This window comes from Pogona vitticeps, chromosome 3 (genome assembly GCF_051106095.1).
Source record: "Pogona vitticeps strain Pit_001003342236 chromosome 3, PviZW2.1, whole genome shotgun sequence".
NCBI classification, from domain to species: domain Eukaryota; kingdom Metazoa; phylum Chordata; class Lepidosauria; order Squamata; family Agamidae; genus Pogona; species Pogona vitticeps.
This window is the reverse complement of record NC_135785.1, coordinates 140486899-140509842: the sequence shown is the minus strand read 5'-3', so window position 1 is coordinate 140509842 and position 22944 is coordinate 140486899. Positions and strand designations below refer to the sequence as shown.

The window sequence follows — 22944 nt, the reverse complement described above, 5'->3', positions numbered from 1 at the left end:
AGTGGCTGCTGACAAGCCTCTCTGATGCTGTTGGATCAAAAATGTATCAACTGATTTGACGGAGAAAGCATGAAAGGGTACAAAAAGGTTAAACGAAAGAGGGGACAGAAAAAGCATAAAACTTTCATGTTACCTGCTTTTGGAGGAGAAGTCCTGTGTGTCATCCGGCAGGACAGGGGAACGTGTGCTGGTCAGGTGAACTTCTGTTGCTGTGTTTCTCCACCACCCCATAAAACTTCAGCTTATTGGGCCTCTGCTTCACCGCAGGACCTAGCCCGCTCTGCTGCTGGATTATAAAGCAGCTGCTTTGCTTTGCTTTGCTTTGCTTTGCTTTGCCTTTCTTTCTTTCTTTCTTTCTTTCTTTCTTTCTTTCTTTCTTTCTACTGCCCGTCCGACTGATGGTCACTCTGGGGGGTCAATAAATAATAAAAATAACATAAGCAAACATGATGTAATCAACTGCATTAAAGTAAATTAACAAATTAAACTACATATAAACACTTAAACCAAAGCTAAAAACAGGTAGCAATTGGGTAAAAGGCTGATGTGCTTAAGGACCTTAGGTTGGCAGATTTTGAAAGGTCAGACAAAATAAATATAAATACGTTTTTAGAAGTTTCTTAAAGGACATCAGAGAGGGGAAAAGGAGAATTTTGGATGGTAAAGGCTCACTGCCGAAGAATTGATGCTTTTGAATTGTGGTGCTGAGAAGCCTCTTCAGAGTCCCCTGGACTGCAAGGAGAACAAACCTGTCCATTTTGCACGAAATTAGCCCTGAGGGCTCACTGAAAGGACAGATCCTGAAGCTGAGGCTCTAATACTTGGTGCCATCTCATAAGAAGAGAAGACTCCCTGGAAAAGACCCTGATGTTAGGAAAGTGTGAAGGCAAGAGGAGAAGGGAACAATAGAGGACGAGATGGTTGGACAGTGTCATTGAGGTGACCAACATGAATTTGACCCAACTCTGGGAGGCAGTGGAAGACAGGAAGGCCTGGCATGCTCCGGTCCATGGGGTCACAAAGAGTCGGACACGACTAAGCGACTAAACAACAACAACAATTTAATTCCAAAAGCGGGTTGCGACTGCCAAGAATGCCCGTTTCCTTGTTCTCTCCCCCCAGGGTTCCCTCGGGGTCAGCACCCTCAGCCATCCAGCCTGGGAGATGCGGGTATGATGGACACTCCCTGTTAGGAGCAGGCATTCTGCCATTTACTGAAGTCCTAACCCATTCAGCCTTTATAGATCAACACTTTGAAACTGACACAGAAACAAACAGGTAAGCAGTGCAACACAGCCAGGATCAGAGAAATGTTCTCTTTACTAACCTGGCCACTGTATTCTGGAACTATTAAAGTTTCTGTATCAGTCCCAGGGACAGCCCCATGTAGATTACCACTGCATGAACCAACATGGTGAGGGACCTGGTGTCAAGCTAGGGATACATTTGTATAATCTGCCTGAGATGTAAATGGGTAGACTGGACCACAGATGCTATCTGAGTTTGTATAGACAGTTCTTGGTCCAGTAGGACTGCCAACCTGTGAACCTCATCCTTAGCGGAAAGGGTAATTCTCCAAAGGTAATGGAAGCCCCCATCTGCAGGCAGCAGGAGCCTCCACCCAGAGGACCTCTGTCCTGTCCAGATTTAATTTCAGCCTGTTGGCCTTCATCCATTGCTGAAATGATTCTGAGCAGTGCTCAAGGGAAAGGATGGCACCCGCTGCTGAAGGGTGGAAGGAGAGATAAAGGTGGGTGTTATCTGTATATTGGTGGCATAATCTCTAAATAACCTCTGCCAGCAGTCTCATATAGTTATTAAACAGCAGCAGGGAGATGACTGATCCATGAGGGACTCTGCAATTTAGAGTTAGAGAGCATCTTAGCCAGCTGAACTTTCTGGGCATGGCTCTCAAGCAAGGACCAGAGCAAGGACGAAGCCAGGCCTCCAATTCCTAGCCCTAAGAGAATACTGTGGCTGACAGTGTCAAAGGCTGTTGAGAGATCAAGGAAGACCAGTAGGGACACTTTGCTCCTATCAGTCTCCCTCAAGAGGTCATTGTATAGTGCGACCAGTGCCATTTCTGAGCTGTGACATGGCCTAAGTCCAGACTGGAAAGAATCCAGTGCATTGGTTTCATCCAAGAGTGCCTAAAGCAGGTCATGCACCGTCATGTCCACTAGCTTGCTTAAGAATTGAATATTGGTGACAGGTCTATGTTACAGTCATCTGCCATCCAACTAGGGTTTTTCTCTCCCCAAGATGGGCTGAATTAATGCCTCCTTGAGGAATGTCTCCTTGGGGGGATCCTCAGCTCTCAAAAAGAGACGCATTAATGATAGAAGTGGTCCATTCCATAGTTATCGGGCTGGCAGTTTTTAAAAGCCAGGAAAGGCAAGGATCTAGGGAGGTTGCAGTGGCCCTGCAACAATCAGACCCCTTGTCAATTTCTGCTGGTGATAAAGGCTGAGATTGATTTACCATGATGGAACAAGGCAGCACAGTGGACATCTCAATTCGATCTACTGCCATAATCTGTGAATCTAGGTCCCAGCGGATGGTCTCCACTTTGTTCTTTTAAAAGGTTGCAATCTGGTCAAAGGGTTTCTTCTCCCTTTCTTCCCATGAATTTTCTTCCTCTTGACTTTTATCACTTGTTTGTGGAGGTGGAGTGTATAGGGAGTTCTTTTTGTCTTATGGGTTTGTTTTCTTGGGTTTTTTTGTTTGTTTTTGAGAGAAATGGGGATGAGGGGATTTATTTAATGTGTCCTTTGCCAGCCTGATTTTGTTTACTCTTGTGAGGTCTTTTCTTCATTGTGGAGGATTGTGTTTTCATTGGAGAGGGAATGTTACAGGGGATCAAAGAACAACCATTACAATTACAGAAGACAGGGGACCATGTTTTCTGGAAGAATGTAACCCCATTTTATACAGACTGCATCACTAATCTTATTTGCCTTGTAACTGACCAGGAGCAACTATCTTGTCTGGATTAAGTTTCAGTTTAATAGCCCACATCCAGTCCATTACTGAAACCAGCTTCATTGGCTGCCAGTCTGTTTCTGGGCTCAATTTAAAGTGCTGGTTATTAACTATAAAATCCTATGTGACATGAGTCCAGGCTATTTGAAGGATCCTATCATCCCTATATGATCCTTCTCAGCTTGTAGGATCTTCTGGGGAGGCCCTTCTCTCAATTGTACCACTTTCCCAAACTCCTTTGACACAAATACAAGACAGGGCCATCTCAGTGGCTGCTCCCAGACTTTGGAATTCACCACCTCAACAAACCAGATTTACTTCCTATCTCTTGTCCTGCTGTGATTAGGGAAAGAGATTTTTTTTCAGGCAGGGTTTTCAACAATAAATAGAGATCTAGGGAGTGACACCACAAAAGAGAAAATCCCACAAGATGACTCCTTTTTTGATCAGTTCACCACTTCTCAGCCAAAAACAATGCAATTGTCAGGGTTATTTTTCAACAAGTGTGAATGGTAGTGAATAGAAGAGAATATCCTGTAGACCATCTTGACAGCTGTCATTGGTGTTGTCAATATTCAGGCTTCTCTTTGCTATGTAAAGCTTGGCATCCTTTTTCCTGCTGGCAGTGTGGGCACAATATTGTGCAGCTATATTGGGACATTTCTTGGCTTTTTGAATCATGGGTACAGAAGCACAGCATCCCACATTAATAAACTGGAGGTTTTTTAAAGAATTGAATATATCATTCATTTTTAAGAGGGTTTTTTTAGGCAATTGCCAAAAGAACAGAAAATAACCTCTTTTGTGTTTTGATTGAAAACACAAAAGCCTCTGAAACAACTTCCCTCCGGAGATTCGTGCAGCCCCTACGCTGGGCGCCTTTAAAAGTCAATTAAAAACATGGCTGTATATTCAGGGCTTCCCCCCAGCTAATATCTGATCTTTATTTTCATTTTTTCTTTATTTATTTCTTATTTGACCTTTTTATTGTATTTGTTACTTTATGATTTATGTAATATTTTGTGTTATTTTACTGATTTGGGTGATGTTGTAAGCCGCCTAGAGTGGTCATGTAGACCAGATGGGTGGGGTATAAATCAAATAAATAAATAAATAAATAAATAAATAAATAAATTGATTCATTTATATACATATAAAAAGTCATAATCAACCTTCTGCTCGCATCCAACTTCATATGTTCATTAGAACGCTGCAGAGATAATGGACAATATCTGTGCAGGATCTATTGGTGCTGTATCGCTTACAGAATTTTAACCTTTTTTATAACATAAATATCTGTAAATTATACCAAAAAGACAAAGGGCAAATATGATTCTATTATATCATGCTAGATCATTAAACTGAAGGAAGCTTTGCTAGAATCGATTCCTTCCTTTGGAACCTGCGGCAGATGCATTAACCTCTGGCAAGGTTCAGCATATGATTTTGCTTGTGTGGTTGCTCTATAAAAGGGTATTTCCTTTTTGGGAGAAAAGGAGCAGAAATTGCTTTTAAATGTGTATTAACTGGAATGTGCAAATTTGTGTGGTTTTTTTCCCCATGACATTTTTTCTTTTTTATTCTGAATGTTATACCTACAAGAAATTGTCATTCCTGACCCTTTTGCTTTGCTATACTTTGTAAGTTAATTCCTGCCCTGCTAATATATAATATGTCTTTATCATGATAGGTCTTCTTTTGTCACTTTGCTGTTTTTTTAATTTGCTGGATTTAAAAAAAAAAACTTTCCCCCAATACTTGTAATTCTTCATTTTCTGCTTAACAGCCACACTTCTTTTCAACATTTATTTGAAAGCCTTCCTGTCTTTCATTTCCTCACACTGAAGATTTTCTGTTTCATTCTCACAAAAATCCTCAAACAACACAGCCCGTCTCTCAGAAGATTCCTAGCAATTTAGAACAATGGTTATCCGCTTTAACATAGGAAACACACACAGGGCAAGGAGTGGGTGGGAAAGAGTGCTGGGTAATATCTTCAATAGGACAAATGGCAAACTTCAATACTTTCTAAAGCTCTTTATCATGTTAGGTAACACACCTCTCATCACCACCACCACCCTCACGTAATAAAGAGATATTCTTCTTTGGATGGCAAATAATTGCACAGTCTTATTTCACTTTTAGTATTCATTTGCAATTGAAAGAGAGATGTCTCTTCATAGCTAGATGGATAGCTGAGTGGCTTAGGTATCTAGCTGCAGAGCCAGAGGTTGGGAGTTTGCTTCCCTACTATGCCTCCTAGAGGAAGAGCCAGGCTGCATAGTCATGTGCAAGCTGCACAGTCCCAGAGCTACCCCCAGAAGAAGGAAATGGTAAACCACATCTAATAGTTTTCTAGGTAGATAACTCTGTAAGTCAGAAGTGACTTGACAGCATGCAATTATTATTATTATTATTATTATTATTATTATTATTATTATTATTATTATTATTATTATTATTATTATTATTATTATTATTATTATTATTATTATTATTATTATTATTATTATTATTATTATTCATGACATAGGAACACAGTCACTATAGTCCCTCTCTCCATGTATGCCCTCTTTCCTGCTTCTGTCTCGCTTGAGTTCCATCTCTCCGCATGAACTCTAAAGCATGCCACTTACTTGTTCCTTTTAAATTAACTTTTAAAAACATTTTGTTTTCATTACAAGTCAAAAGAAAGGAAAAAGGGATAGGGAACAGAAAGAAGTGGAATAAAAAAAGAAAAAAGAAAAGGGGGAATATACTAAATAGCATTGTTGTCTAGGCATATATGTAAATATAAGCTGAGCATATGTTTTACAAAAGTTTTCATTTGGAGTTGACATTGACAGGATAGACATATATGTGTAGCTAATGTGTTAAGAGCTGGCCATTCAGTGATAGATGGTGTAGCTTTCCAGCCTTGGAGTAAAAGACTTTTGTAAATTTCATGAATATAGCATTAATTTTCTACAGAAAAAATCCATTGAGGACTATAGAATGGGATATTCACCTAAACCCAGATAGTTAATTTGAGTCACTTCCTTTTGTCCAAACCAAGATATTTCAGTCAAACCTACTGACAGATTCATCTTAATTGGTTGAGGAAGGTCTTGATGAATTATTACGCCTACATACCTAATAGAATCTAGCCAAGTCATAAACAGTCCAGCTGTGCGACTAAAACCACGAGGCACAATCTTAGATTAGGCTACTTAATTGAACAGCCAGAGAGGGCCACAATGTTATCAATTAGTTTTATCAACTCCGGTAGAGATTATTCAAGTTTGGTGATAAACAATAGAAGATAATCTGTGTATAAATATACCAGTGTAAAGATAAATGTCTGCATTTTGAATGGTCAGGTCAAAACTGAGGATCTATCTCTCCCTCTCTTTTCTTGTTGGTGCAGTGGTGTGGCCAACGTTCTTATGTAGCTATACCTTGCAGGAGGAATTATCCCTCATTTCTTCATGCCTTCTTCCTGAAATAAACTTTTGTTTAAAAAGATTGAAAGCATTCTAAAGGCAATCTCTCCTAACAACACCTGGTCTCCCCCTCATTCTCTGTGAATGAACCACTCAGCTTCGTTTGCTAAAAATTAATGCAATATGTTAATAAGCATACAGGGTTTCATGCAAGCAAATGCCACTCACCTTTGATTTCTAAGCAGACACAAACTATAATTACATTTGAGAAACACTGTTGCAAGACATAAAACAGTAGGCTTTTAATGGTGTTTAGCCTAAGCAAATCAGCTACAGAGTGTATTTCTAAAATTCAGAATTGATTTACAGCTGATGGTAGAAGTTTTGCTTTTTTGCCTTCAGTACATCATATGATAAAATGTCTGGTGACATTTACTTCTAACTGAATCATCAGGTTCATTCATAATTCATTGTGTGATCCTGCTCTTTCAACACCTTTTCTCATAAAGGCTTATTCCTAGAGTGCAACTCCTGAAAAGCTCAGTGTGTGATCAGTACAGTCTACACATTGTATATTCTGTCTGAATGAGCAAAGTCTTGGCGATTGTACACCTATAGAAGAGCCCAGGAGTCACCGGAAGTCTTAATGGGTGATTTTTTTTTAATGGTAGTGTGGTTCAGAAAATGAAAAAGAATACATCAAATAAGACTTTTCTTCTTCACAATGAGTTGGAGGTTTTGTACATTAACTTGTAAATTATTGAGCATTTCAATCCTATGTCCATTTACCTAGGAATAAATCCATAACCCTCAATGAGACTGGCTCTAGAATAGACACAGCATTTGCACTTTTTACTCCCAGATATACTAAGAGGTTTGGATCAGAAAGAAATCTGTATTTAAACAATGTGTGAGCCCCTTATATTTGACAGTAGGTTAACACTTGGATATTTACACCATAGAGTAGAAGTTTCAGTTATATGTTAGCTTTAATGACATAGACTCCATTCTATTCCAGCGAACAGATAGATTTGGAAGTTATGTTTACCACTCTGCCACTGAAGACTTCCAGCACCAACACAATAGTTAATTACTTATAACATGTCATACCATATGCACATTGTCATATATTTGTTAAGTCATGGCCCTTAATAGCTGCAGTTCAGGCATTTTGAATGAATATGGAAATCTCTTAATTCATGGTAGATAAAAAGATATTAGCAAGGCTGCAATGAAGGTGAAACAGCTGGGACTTATCCCAGTGAAACAAATGTAAATGGCATCAAAATGTAGACATGAATCTACTGATGAATATTAAGAAAACAAGTTGCAACACCTTCCTCATTATTCACATTCCTTTTTTTCTTTTGTGTTCGTTCATTCTTGCTTGCTTGCTTTTTTGATAGACTTTTGTGGGGGAATCAACTCCTCCTTTTTCGGGAGAGGCATCTGTCAGGATGCGGGTGCATTTTGTTTTCTTGTTGCAAATTATTCATAGAATAGAAAAATTAATAAGAAGACACACACACACCAAAACTTTCTTTTGTATAATACTGAAGCAAAAGCAAAAGTGTGCTGCTTATATACTGCCCCATAGCACTTCAAGCACTCTCTGGGCGGTTTACAAGTTAATTATACAGGATATACATTCCCCCCCCCCCGCCCCCAGCAAGCTGGGTACTCATTTTACCAACCTCGGAAGGATAGAAGGCTGAGTCAACCTTGAGCCAGCTACCTGGGATTGAACCCCAGGTCGTGAGCACAGTTTTGGCTGCAGTACAGCAGTTTAACCACTGCGCCACAAAGCCTGGGACCATCCAATCCAGCTGAAAGTTCAGAGATTCAGGATGAATAAGAAGCCTTTATTTTCACTGCAGATCATTAACATGTGGACACCCTAACATAAGATATAATGAAGCCTGTTCATTTGGGCATCTTCCAAAAAAAAAAAAAAAAGATTAGACAAATGCATGGATAGGAACAAGGCTATTAATGGCTAGCTACTAGTCATGAAGGCTCCATATTGCCTCTAGTGTCAGGGACATGCTTCTGTGAGAATAGGATGCTGACCAGAAAGGACTTTGCCATGATCCAACATTAAATATGTTATTGATATGACCCTCTTTTTATGCAGAGAGACAAAGTGAATAATGAATTTAAATTTATTTTGTAGGGCGGCAAAGTGTTTGGAGAAATCTGTTTTCAAAGGTTTGAAGTAGGAAAGCAGTATGATCAGTGTCTTCAGAATGAACAAAGAGGTGGTTGTATCCCAAATGACTGGATCCATATATATGGATACAACCGCCTCTTTGTTCATATGTATATAAATATATATGTATATGTATATATATATATTGTATATATACTGTATATATATGTATATGTGTGTGTGTGTGTATATATATATAACTGAAATTCCACTACCGAGTGCAAAACAATTTCATGAGTTACTTAATGATCTCCTGTGAAATAAAATAGACAGCACAGAAACACAAAACAAAAACAATAAGCACACCTACTTCCACAATATCAGGGAAAATATGTTGTGACAGGCAGCTTGGCAAGAAATTCTCAGTTTATCAATGTAGTGATTCCACACCCAACCTCCTGCTTCAATGTTCTGTTTTGTGTTTATTGTGCAGAGTTTAGAGTATTCCACTGTGAGGTGAGAAAATATTGCTCTAAATTAATCTCAGGAGGAAAAAAGACTGCCAAACTATTTTTCTATTCTGCAAATGTATTGAGGCTATATATTATGTCAGTATCTCACCCTTTCTTCGATTGAAAGTGCATTTACATGGGAGTAAGCCCCAGTGAATATGGTAAAGCTGAGCTTAAAATAAACATGTATAGGAACTTGTTGTTAAGTAGTCTTGCATACTGAACTTTCTGAAGCATTCTTAAGAATCATTTCAAGGGTTTTGTCTCTTTAGTAGTGCTTATTAATGCTAGCAATCTGCATAGTAAGTTAGCAATAAATGTATCAGTAGTTTTGATACAAATAAGATTGATGGCTAAATCCTTGGGCTAATATTCAGGTCATGGCCATAACAAGCCATTGCACAAGTGGTTCTGATTTTACAAGAGGCACATGAGCCCATATTCAGCTACAGGTTCTGTGTGTAGTGTTGCACAATGAGTAGTACAGCCAATTCATTTGTCTTCCCTGATTGTATATCTTTCATAATTGCATACAGTTTGAGTCTAATTTTCTGTTTCCTGGTCTTGGTGCTAGTTTATGTGCTCATCAATCCAGAAATCCCATATGGACAGTAAAGGAGAATCATATGTGCATATCATTATATTTTCAATGTAGTGCAAGCTTGCATAACCTCTGCCTTATCTAGCTAACTACAATCTGCCAGACATATATGACAGGAAATAATGAGCCACATCAGCAGCCATATTTCAAGGGCCATACTCTGTGTGTTAAATCCTTTGTGTTAAAATTGTTTTAGATGATTTGCAGTTTTAAGACAATTTCAAATTGCTTAAAAGTTGTACTTATTGATTGCCACATGTCCTGAGATTTTGTAATGCAGGGCACGTTAGGAATACATCAGCAAATAATACAATGAATAAAAAAAATAGATTTCATTTACAGGATTCTACTTGCATGTGTATCTCCTCTATTTTATTCAGTCTATCTATGGAAAAATGGACTGTCATTAGGATGGTTTACAGTAAGAATCCTCAATTATGTCAATCACCACATTATGTATTTTAACATACTGGTGCTTCTGAAAGTATACATTAACATATAAAGAAACTATTATATTTTCTTGATATTAGATACTTTAAATAAAAGAGATGTTGCCTGGCCTTCATGGGATTACACTCTCCCTAAAAGACCAGATTCCTAATTTGAGAGTGGTTTTTGTTTGTTTGTTTGTTTGTTTGTTTTCATTTTGACACTCTAGTTTGAACAGCAAATATTTGCTGTGGCTAGATCAGCCTTTTTCCAACTTTGATGGATCACCCAGCTGCACTCCTATCTGGACTGGATATCCCTGAGAGCACTGGTTCATGCATTGGTAGTCTCAAACATCAGTTAGTGCAATGCTCTCTATGAGGGGCTACTATTCAAGCAGGTCCAGAATCCAGCAGCCAGATTGATCACTAGGGCAAATAGGTTTGATCCCATTTCTCTGATCATTGCTCACTATCACTGGCTCCCTGTTAGTTTCCATGCCAAATGTGTTAGTGTTGACATATAAAACCTGAAATGGTTTGGGACCTCAGTATCTCACCAATTCCTCCCAGTCCTTGCTTCTTAAAGCAAGAATGACAAATAGGAATTGGGCCCTCTCGGTGGTGGCTCTATCCTTGTAGAATGCCCCTTCCATCAGATGTATGCCAGTACTCATCTCTCCTTACTTTCAGAAAGCTTGTTAAAGCAGAACTTTATAAAGAGGACTTTGAACATATACTTTCCCTGTGGTAGGAATGTACTATTTGAATTTTGGAGGCTAATTTGACATCACCACATGATTTTGTTATGCTCAGTGCTGTTTATATTATTTTGTTATTTTATACTGTCATTGGGGCTTGTTGATGCTGTTGTGGATTTAATTTCCTTGGTGTTCACTGCCCAGAGTAGTGGGTTTCCACTAAGCTGGGTAGTATATACATCAAATAAAGAAAGAAACAGTATATTTCAAAATCCCTTACAGTAAAAAGCAGTAGTAACAACAGCAACAGCAGTTGTTGCTGAGTACAGCTTCATTAACAAGGAAACCTTAAATGTACATTTAACTAGTTCAGAATTCATGAAGTACTTAGGACAATAAAAGCTTCCAAGTGAGTAATTCTTTCACTGATGCGAGGGTTTGCATCCCATATTGCTTCATTGCTTGGACTTTACAATGGCCCACATTTCTATAAGTTATATTATTCTCCAGGCTATGCACAGGAGGCAACAAAGTGTGAAAAAAGTAACAAATGCATCCTGTGTGTCAACACTGTTAGACTGCAATCAGAACAATGTTCCCATGTGCACTTATATGAGGTGGAACCAATTGTGTTTTATGCCCTGCAGGAAGTTTCTAACTAGACTTAGAATTATAGTTACTGATTATTTTTTTTGTAGTTTCAATACTAAATAGCATTAAGAGATTTCTCTCCCAAACATCTATGCATAAATCCTAAATGCCATGTAAACCTCTGGCTTTCTGCAGTAAAAGTATGCCACCCAGCAGCTCAATATTAATTCCTTAAATTGAGAGGCTGGATAGTTTAAATGAATCACAGAGCAATCCCATACATCTCTACTCAAAAGTAAGTTCCATCAATTTAAATGGGACTGCCTTAGGTTAATGTGTCAATCCAGATGATCTATTTAGCAAGCAATTAAAAATTGTTGTGAAACATCCAGCATATCACATGCTTTTCCTCACCTCTGTAAGTTTATTACTTGTTTTATGGTTGGCCACTGGAAGATAAAACATGAATTTGTATGCAAGGCTGATTGCTGAGATGTGCCTGTCTGATGAATCAGGCCACTGGGGGAAAAAGGCTGGTAATCGTAAGAAACACATATTTCCTTTACCATCCAGTTTGACCATAAGAATCAATCTGAAATGTTTATCCAAGCTATGAATGAGAAAGTCTATGTTTTGTTTTGTTTTGTTTACCATGGAGTCGTGAGGTAGGATAAGAGAGCTATTGCCCCTCACCTGCAGCATCACTTCTATGAATATGTTAAGGTATTCCATGTATGCTCATCATTAGGTGGCCAAAACAGCACCATCCTCACACATAGAAGTGTACTGTGTAGGCCTATTCAATTTCAGGTTGTGAATTATTTGTGAATTCCTGGTCATGTGTCTCATGATAATTTACTTCTTGGTACAACTGGCATTCTAGTGTCTGACTTGTTGCCAGCGTCCTATGAAGATATCTGAAAGTTAGAAAAGCAATTTGACAGGCAAAGCCATGCATCAAATCATCAGTAACAGAACCCTTCTTTAGGACAGTAATAGTATAATTAGTCATCTTCATTTGGATGTGGGTTGATGGGTTTTTGTCTGAGCTCTTCTTGCCCATTCACAGGATGATATGGGATAAAAAGAGAACTCACCATCCAAATTAAGAAAGGTAGAAGAAGCATTTGAAACTCTTTCATGTAGGGAAGAGAGGATTATCTTGCTTCACAGGATAGATTAGTAAAGGTTTTTCTTCTGTGCTTTATTTACAGTTTTAAAAAGTTTCACAGGCTGCAAGACTCTGCTGGAATCTCATGAGATTTGTGAAGGTTGGGAGAGAGAGATGAACCCCCATCCCAGGCCTGATCGCAAACTTTTCCCTGTTGTGCTATAGTACAGATGAGCAAATAACAATCCCGGGACAGCAGCTCCTAAACTCTGGAAAAAATTTTTATTTAATTGCAAATATGTCCCATAGAACAGTGGTCCCCAACCTTGGGCCTCCAGATGTTATTGAACTTCAACTCCCAGAAATCCTGGCCAGTAGAGGTGGTGGTGAAGGCTTCTGGGAGTTGTAGTCAAAGAACATCTGGAGGCCCAAGGTTGGGGACCACTGCCATAGAAGCTTTAGAGGTATCATTTGCCCTTTGAACCTAACCCCAAATCCTGTTTACAGACATTAGGAAAAATAAATATATAATTATTTGGAGGATGGGGCAGGGTATTGGGTTCCTCCAAGGCTCAGAGGTTGGAAATATGATAACCAGACTCTTGGAGGTTGTCCATTCCTGTAAAGATTTATTTTATTTATTTATTTACAATATTTTTTAGCCGCACCATTGCCAGTGGCTAAATAAATAAATAAATAAATTCAAATGCAAGAGGAAATGGTTAAAGAACCTATGATTAAGTGTGCACAAAATATAGGGCACAACATTGATATTGATCAATGGCTGAAAATATGGCAAAATAACATAAAGCTCACAAGATTGGTTAATTTTAAGGAGAATATATATAAGATGTTCTATAGGTGGCATATGATCCCTGAAAAACTGTCAAAGATGTATACTGATGTATCAAATAAGTGTTGGAAATGTGAAACATAAATGGGAAGTTATTATCATATGTGGTGGTCGTGTGGGGTAGCGAAAAAATACTGGAAAAGAGTGCATGTTATGTTACAACAAATTCTGCTTTGTAAAGTACCACTAACCCCAGAATTGTTTCTATTAAGCATGATACCCGATAACATAGATAGGTCAAAGGAACATATAGTTATATATATTATTACAGCAGCCAGAATTATGTATGCTAGAAATTGGAAAAGTACGGCGGTGCCGGAACAAGAAGATCTGATGGAAAAGATACGGGAAATAGCCAAAATGGACATCTTATCGGAAGTTATGAAGGACCAATCCTTGCAAAGGGCAACAGAAAGATGGGACTTATTTTATAAATGGACTGAATTAACAGGTAGTAGCTGAATATATATAGTGAAATGAGAACCTTATACATAAGGCAGAAAAGAGTAAATAGAATGATTTTGGATTTGATATGGCAATAGGTATAGATTGGATATTAGTATGCTATGATTTCCCCTCTCCCTCACAAATCTCCTTCCCTCACAACCCCTAGCCCCCATGTTCCTATGTCACCCTTTATGTAAAAAAATAAAATAAAATTATATTAAAAAAGAATGGCTGCTAAACTGGCCATTTTTAGTCTTTAAATACACTTTAAAATAAATTAGTACAGTTCTGAGTGTAAAAAAAAGTTTGCATACTGTGGTTCAATCAGCTATTCAAATAGAGACTGCAGCCAAGAAGAAGAAACATGGAAAAGAAATAGAAAATATTATCAACTGTAGGGATGTACTACTGACAGCCAAAGCCAAGATCATCCACACTATTGTATTCCTGATTACTATGTATGGTGAAGTCGGACAATGAAAAAAACTGACAGGAAAAAAAATTGATCCATTTGAAATACAGTGCTGGTGGAGAGCTTTGTGGATACTCTGTGGGTGTTAGATTAAATCAACTCTGGAAGCAGAAATGACACAGCTGAGGCTGTTGTACTTCGAGCACATCATGAGAAGACATGACTTGTTGGAAAAGATAAAAATGCTGGAGGAGCTGAAGGCAACTGGAAAAGAAGAGGATCAAATATGAGATAGACTGAGCACATAAATGAAGTTACAGCTTCAGGAGCTGAGCTGGGCTGTGAAGGATAGGCCATTCTGGAGGTCACTCATTCATAAGATTGCCATCGGTCAAGGAGATTTGACAGCATGTAACAGCAACACTTCTGAGTCCTCCAAATATGTAAAACTACTTTTTTGTCATTGTTCCAAACTGATAAGCATGGAATTATATAACTTAATAGTAATCAGTAATGGACAGGTATGATTGTGATTATGTACTCATACCTTTGAACAGCCATGAGAAATTGTAGAGAAGGAGCCCTTAAGGACAATGTTCATCACATTGTAGACTCTAGAAAACGCACACCAAGCTTTTCTATTCACTGTTTAGTTCTGAATTCTACCTGTTATGCTTAGTAATTGTTCACTGTTTATTCTAGGTTGTACTCAGTTGGAGGTCGAGATGGCAGTTCTTGTTTGAGCTCTATGGAATATTATGATCCGCACACAAACAAATGGAGCATGTGTGCTCCAATGTGTAAGAGAAGAGGGGGTGTCGGAGTGGCTACTTGTGATGGTTTCCTCTATGCAGTTGGAGGCCATGATGCCCCTGCTTCTAATCATTGCTCCAGACTCTTGGATTATGTTGAAAGGTATGTGTTTACAAGCAATGTTCTTGAATGCAAAGTAGATTGCCCGAAATAGTCTTGAATTCGTAAATAGTTATTTGGTTTTCTTGTTAGAAACTATTAGGATTGAATAACTATTTGTATACTCATTTCTGGAGCATAAGAACAATAGTCATAGGTTTTATTCATTTTCTTATATCTCCTTCATTTTAGATTTTAATAACCAGCGTTTCTGAATTCCTAATAAAATAATTACTTTTTTTGTTATTATCTTATGCTTCCAAGACAAGGACAATTCAACATTCAAGCACTAAAAGAGATTATTTATTTTCCCCCAAATCACTTCTTGTTGCACAAAGCACACAGCAAACCTACACTGTAGTTTCTCTACAATAGTATTATCCAAATAGCACTAAAAACAATAGCTCTGTCCAGTTATTACCCACCTCTTTGTTATGAACACACTTAGGCCTTCCCCTAAGTCACTTTATCCACATCAACAGCTTGTGTCTGCAAAGCATAAACTCCTTCTTGTATGTAAGCTATATATTCAAGGAAGAACATGAACAATCATATTTTTTGTTCATGTGGTAGACCTAATATGTAGGCAGGAGTTTCTTCTCTTCATATATGTCTCTGTCTACATGGTAAATAAAACAATGAAGAGGTGAGTGGTTAACTGTTCCATCGTGTGTTGGTAATGATTGAATAGGGTTTTAGTCTCTGTATTTAAGAATTTAATATTTGCAGTTTTCATTTAATAAACAAAATAAATCTCAGCAATTCTTACTGATTTTTGCTCACTGCTGCTAGGGTAATTTAGGAGCTTGCCAATATAGTGTTTTAGGCAAAAGTCCTGAGGGGTTGGACATGATTTAGTGACATTGAAGTGATGCAATGTGATTGGCATAAACAATTGCATTTCATTTTGTGGACATTTACTACAATAGAGAGGGTTTCATTGCTGGAGAAATGTCCGTAATATGAGTAGTGTGGTTTTCTTTTCTTTTAATCTATTGTGAGCAACATGGAGGGGAAAAAACTGGAAATTTGTAGTGTATCACGGAGGAGAAAAATGCCCCACTATGTGAAATAAGTCTGCCAATACTCAGGACTACAACCAAGGACGCATCCAGAGCTGAAAAACACACTTCCACATGAAGTTTTGGGGGAAATGCACACATTGCAATGCTATATAGATCGTTCATCTACTTCTAGGTGCTTTCTGAACCAAGTGAAATAGGGGAGGCTGAAAAGATTTTAGTTAATGGTTGAGGGTTAAAGCAAAGCATTGTTTTTCATAAAATTAGTTGTTCCAAATATGTCACAAATAGTTACACTTTATACTATTTAACTAAAGGCTAGACACTGGCTTTAAAATAATTTACAGTCGTGCCCCGCTTAACAATTACCCTGTATAATGATGAATCCGCTTCACGATGATGTTTTTGTGATCGCAATTGCGACCGCAAAACGATTTTTAATGGGGGTTTTTCGCTTTGTGATGATCGGTCCCCTGCTTCGGGAACCGATTCTTTGCATTACGACGATCAAAACAGCTGATCGTCGGGTTTTCAAAATGGCTGCCGGCTGTTCAAAATGGCTCCCTGATGTTTTTAGGAGCCATTTTTCGTAAGACAGGCACCTGAAAATGGCCACCGTATGGAGGATCTTTGCTGGACGAGCAGGTATTTCGCCCATTGGAATGCATTAACCGTTTTTAATGCGTTTCAATGGGTTTTTTATTTCGTTTGATGACGTTTTCGCTGTACAGCGATTTTGCTGGAATGAATTAACGTCATCAGGTGAGGCACCACTGTATAGGTCTTTAGCCAGTGGGTGTTATACAAACAATAATTTGCATCTTTTAACTTCACATGTGTGCTGCGTGCTTGATACAGGATTACCCCATATTTTTCGCTCCATAAGACACACCTTTCCATAAGACGCACCAATTTTTTAGGAGAAGAAAACAGGAAAATATAATCTGTTTTCTTCACTCCATAAGACACACAGACTTTCCACCCCCCTGTTTTGTAGGGGGAAAGTGCGTCTTATGGTGCGAAAAATACGGTATATTTTTTTCAGCAGCAAAAGTCAAGATGAATGCAATAGAAAGACAAAAGCAAAAGCAAATAGAAATAACATTTTTGAAAAGTTAATAAACAATGACAAAAACTAGGAGAACAACTAGCACTGAATCGCAGAGAAGAGTGGAAAAGAAATGAGTGTTGTAGTTGAATCATTGTCTATATTTTGCAACATTATTTCCCCGGTTTAAAGGAAAAAGGAAAGGGCTGCACACTTCATCTTTGTAATAACTTGATGTGCCCAGAGGTGAATTGAGAGCCACCATAATGTTCCTGAATACAAAAAGAAATCAATTTGGAACTGCTGAGCTGAAGGGAAGGATAAGGTTTTAGAGCTTCCTATTTCCTAAAGCCCTCATAACAATTTTCCTCATATATGGTGAATTAATTGCTATAAACGTCTAAGAAAATAGCATAACATTAATATTAATGTGAGGTTTGGATTAATATCTGGAAAATATTGACAGTTTTTTTACAACATTAACAATTAAAAACATCCAACCATACACAAAATGTTTAAAGAATGAAATGTGAAAAATGCCTCAGGTGGGATTACATAGTACAATAAATTCCAGATTAAATCTTTTTAATGCACATTTTAACCAAAGGAGAAGTGAACATTGAAGATATTTCTGATAAAATATTTCAGATAGGGTGCAAATGTTTTGCTAGCATTTGTATGTGTCATCTTTAATCAGTTGGAAAGCTGTACGCTTGGGTTGGGAGTTTGAGTTTTCAAGTTGAAATTTCACCATAAATGATAAAATTGGCTCCTTCTGGGCTCCTTTTTGTTACTGCCTCCTGCAAATACTTCCTCCCCCCCTTTTAATCCTGCAGCAATCCCCCTCCATCATTGAACCTTTCTAGCTGGTGGTAGGCAAGCTCAAGAGACCTTGGGTGCATTTTTCTTTCCCCAGGACCCTCCGGAGACTGCATCAATCCCGACAGATAAAACAGGAGGTGTACAGAAGTTTAGCCTAAGTGGATACTCCCAATTTGAAACCTAATGCCTAGATTACAGATGATGGAGGGAACCTGGTTTAAGGTGTACACAGAGATCTCTTACTTCACAGGGAAAAAAAGAGAGATTCTTTATCTCATCTTAATCATGTCCTTTTCTCAGTTTTATGAGCCAGCAGCAGTCAACATTCTACCCCTCTCATGCACATCTCAGTGAGTTACACTGTAGAAATCAACTATTTTACTCTTCTGCCAATGCAGCATTTCAATATGTCACCAGAATATGAATATGTTATATGGATTTAGAACCATCTACTGAACTTCAAAGATTTTAAAGAGAGCAAAACATGAGGAAAAATTAATATAATCAAATTTATAGAAATGTGCTTTGAAAATTAAAGAACTATTCTGCCTCCAGCTTCACTTGTAATCTATAGTCTAGCTTAAAGAGAACAATTTCATAATTAGTGACAGGAGGGAAGAATGTGAGTGAGTGAATAGATCTGGCCAAAATTCAACATCTAGCCCCAAATAAGTAGAGATTGGTTGGTCTTAAAAGCACATAATTAATAAGAAAAGCACACTGGACTTTGGAATATTTTAATGGTTTAGATGCTTGTATGACTTCCCTTTCTGCCTAGGAAGATATTCAGAAGAAATCTATTTGGTGAATGGAACATAATGGTTTTTAATGTTGAAAATTATCTAATTTACAGTACAGATTCTCATGAGATATGCCTTCCCTTTTCTTGTACAGATATGACCCAAAAACCGATACATGGACAATGGTGGCTCCACTGAGCATGCCTCGTGATGCTGTTGGTGTTTGTATCCTTGGAGATAAATTATATGCAGTGGGTGGATATGATGGCCAGACGTACTTGAACACTATGGAGTCATATGATCCTCAAACAAATGAATGGACACAGGTATCCATGGTTTTGTGCTTTTAGTGCTTTCACAAAGAGCTTGTTAAGATTGGTAACCTGACAGGATCCTCATTACTATGCAGTTGTAACTGTTAGAACTATTACAAAAGTTAAAACTTTCTACAATTACTGTAAAGGTTTCTGCAAAAAGAGTCCATATTTCCTGCTATTCATATAACACTGCCCTTATTGACTGATCTTTTATTGAAATCCCATTCTCCTCCTCCTCCTTCCTTGACAATAACTCAGCTTGAATCTGCAATTTGTTATGAATGAATTTTTGCTTTGCAGAAATGTATTAGCAAGATGTAAATAGCTTCTGTACCATTTACTTTTATAAATGATTAACTATATTCTATTATATGTTACTGTAATTTGAGAGGTTATACTATTCATGTGATATTGTTTCAATTCTATAGCCAAATCCTATCCATGCTTATTTGAAAGGAAGTTTAATGGTGACAACTTCCAAGTAAGTTAATGTTGTCCTTAGGCCTGTGAAGTAGGTCATCATTCTTCCATAGAGATGGATAATTAGGCCTCCGAGGCAGTGACCTGCCTGAGAAATCACACAGTAGTGTGATTATCAAGCATGGAAAATATGCTTTGATCAGCTGTGATTCAGTTTTTCAAATCAGTTTTCTGCAGATGATATCACTGTAATCATCCAGTTGACAAACGATGTTCAGGAATCAGCACAGGCAGAGAGCTATGTATGCACAGAGTGCCAACAGGAGAAGCTGATCCTGACAAGGTGCTAATTGACAATTTGACATTGTACTAATTGGCAACTGGCATCTATTTTATTTAACTTTATTTTTCCTAAGTGACCTAACAATAACCTGTTAGGTAGGTAGGTAGGTAGGTAGGCAGGCAGGCAGGCAGGCAGGCAGGCAGGCGGGCGGGCGGGCGGGCGGGTGGGTGGGTGGGAGGGAGGGAGGGAAGGAAGGAAGGAAGGAAGGAAGGAAGGAAGGAAGGAAGGAAGGAAGGAAGGAAGGAAGGAAGGAAGGAAGGAATTTTTTTAATTTCTTAATTTAATTTCTTTCTTAATTAATGAATTAAAAATGTAATTTACTTTTATTACTGTTAGCCACATTGAATAATATTGGGTGGAAATACAAATTTGACAAAGTGAATGAATAGGCCTATTCTGAAACACAGTATTGCCATATTTTAAGCATGTTTGTTTGTTGTCCACATAGTAGTTGTGGAGACAAGTTAGGCTGGATTAGTCTTTCCAGTATTTTTAGCTACAACTTCCATTATCTGTTACCATTGTCCATATTAGATGAGGCTTCCCACATCTAAATATAAACTCTATTCTGTTGATTCATTTGTAAACCAAATTTCCATTCAAAATTAATAGAAACACAGCAATATCAGGTATCCTATATCAATTCTATGTTGCACTCTTTGATTCTTTGGAAGTACATCCTACAAAACTACTGGAATTTCATTACTTAATAGCCTGAATTTAATATTTTTTTCTTCTCTGCAGATGGCATCTCTAAATATCGGAAGAGCTGGAGCCTGTGTTGTAGTCATAAAGCAACCGTGACTCAGTCCACTGTGGATTTTATTTACTTCTGGCTGGATTTTTTTTTAAATGAAGAAGAAAGAAAACTGTCTTGAGCATAAGGATCAATAGAGACACTGAGCACTCTGTTGAGAACAAGTAGTTTAAAAACTGGGACAAAAATGAGGACGGAGACATTTCCCAGTTATTAGACACTGCTCAATAGTTGAACAACAAAAAATCAATCAGCTGTAGGAGCCAATGTATGAACATAGAAGGAGGAAGTTCACGTCTTGCTCTACAGGCTGTGTAATGCAGACACAGTAACCTATTGGTATATAATACCGTCTCTTCATTAGGAGTGGAGTGGCCTAACAAATGGTTTTCATAGCACTAGACATTTTAACTTGGGAATCATCATAGCACATTACGTCACTTTTTAAATCAAGGTTTTATTGAAACAAAATGTAGGTAGCCAATTAATTTTTTTCCTTGTTCTCTCTTGCTTGCTCTCTTTCAAAAGCCTTATCTTCAAATGGTTTACATCCTTTGCCATTTACACAGACAATAATAGCAGGAAATCTCAGTTTCCTCCTAAAATAATGAACCCTTGAGAACATTTTGCTCCCTTGTTCACCAGAAATAACTCAATATCAAGAAGATATTCTCTGCATCATAGTATTTCAGCCATTAATATTATGCATCATCTTTAATGGCACTGATGTTGTATTCCAAGTTTTGGGGAGGTGTCTCAATGCAGAAGGAAACGTCACCCTTCAGGACCATTGTGGCTTCATTATAAGAGCCAAAGGAACTCTCTCTCACAAGTCTACCTTAACTTCTTACTCAAGCATGTGAATTCTTGTCTTTTCCAATGCTTTTGTACTTCTCCTGCATGTGGGAAGTTTAAGGAAGGCAGGGGAACTGCAGCTTCTACTGCATTTACCATGTTGATAGACCATGTTCAACAATTCCAAGGCAATAATGCAGTACGAAAAACAAAAATGTTATAATGCTTATATGCGTGTTTTCAGATCTCCTCATTCTTCTGATCTTATTCGTCTTATTTTTATTTCCCAGAAAGACCTTCCATTTCAGCAAGTTATTGAAATCAAGAGCCCAATTAGTCATTACTCCAGGAGAAATACGTAACAATCTCTTAAGATTTTGAAAATATGAAAATCAGCCATGGAGAGAATCTGATTTGAGCTGAAAGGGGGGAGGAAGGGAAAAGGGGCTATTAGGCACTCTGTTTTTAATCAAGCTGTTTTCCTGTTCAAATTTCTTGCCATCAACTGCAAGAATAAATAGTATTTTTCCTTCCATGAACAGAAAAACATCTGGGAAGAGATTATGAGTGGCAAAATAGCCAGAGAAGAAAATGTGAGTTGCCCCACTGTTCCTCAGGTCAAACTGGCAGGTTCCCACAGTTGCTTTTCAATTTTAACCACTAGAAAAGTGTCACCTAAGTTTGCTGTGTATAAGCTAATTTGCTCCAAGGAATGATGCATCAGTGTGTGCAACAAAAAAACAAAAATCAGGCAGTTTTGGTGTAATATGTCTCAATAGCAGAGCACCTGCTTTGCATGTATGAAAAGGATGTCAAAAGGAAATGAATCACTTTGTCTTCACAAGGCCTGCTTTGTAAATGAATGTGCTGTAGAAGTCATCTTGTTGTGGTCCTTAAATGCCCCCAGACCTTCCATGGATATCACTGTTGCCTCTATTATGTCATAAGCATGGTTGAACATTCATGTCAAGACCCCAAAAATGAGACTGGTTTCACTGGTCTATGTGGGACTGTCTAATTTCATTGCAGTGGGAATAAAGCTTTCTGTGAAGCTTTCCAGGGTGCTGCTAGTAAGTTCTGTCACTCAGCAAATTTGGCAATGAGAAAAACCAATGTATGTGTTTTGTTTTTCCCCATTCAGGTCCAGTTGTTAGCTTAAATAAAGCACTTGTGTCCCAAAGACTAGCTGTTTTAACTTTGATTTTGTAGTTAAGTGCAATTAATACATCTATTGTGGGATATCATGATGGGAATTCTATTTATTCTGAATCTAAGTTGTGCAAAATATTAAGCAGGAAAAAAAGGAAGTCAATGTTCATTTTAGGTCATATGAATATAGGGCTAAGGGGTGGGTCCTCCATTTTTTGAAAATGGAGGACCCAGGGAAATCTCAGTCCTTCATTTTTGAAAATGGAGGCTTCTCTTCTAGCAGAAATCTAAAATGTCACAGAACTCAGAAGGTTACAACAGTCTGTTAACTATGTTTCCCCACTGGAGTTTTAAGATAAAATGTTTCAAGAAGTTAAGCAAAGAAAGACAAATACCTCATCATGGTGAGA

General features: G+C 37.9%; 1 protein-coding gene across 2 annotated transcripts in view; it reads left to right on the top strand.

The window, feature by feature from the left end:
* Window positions 1-22565, top strand: part of KLHL1 (kelch like family member 1) — a 262467-nt gene extending 239902 nt beyond the window's left edge. For both annotated transcript variants that reach the window (XM_020797248.3, XM_072994740.2), the window contains exons 9-11: window positions 14912-15124; window positions 18908-19079; window positions 20578-22565. In XM_020797248.3, the coding sequence (XP_020652907.3) occupies window positions 14912-15124; window positions 18908-19079; window positions 20578-20637 (445 nt within the window). In that variant the 3' untranslated portion in view covers window positions 20638-22565. The remainder of the gene's footprint in view (window positions 1-14911; window positions 15125-18907; window positions 19080-20577) is intronic.
* Window positions 22566-22944: the final 379 nt, after the last annotated feature.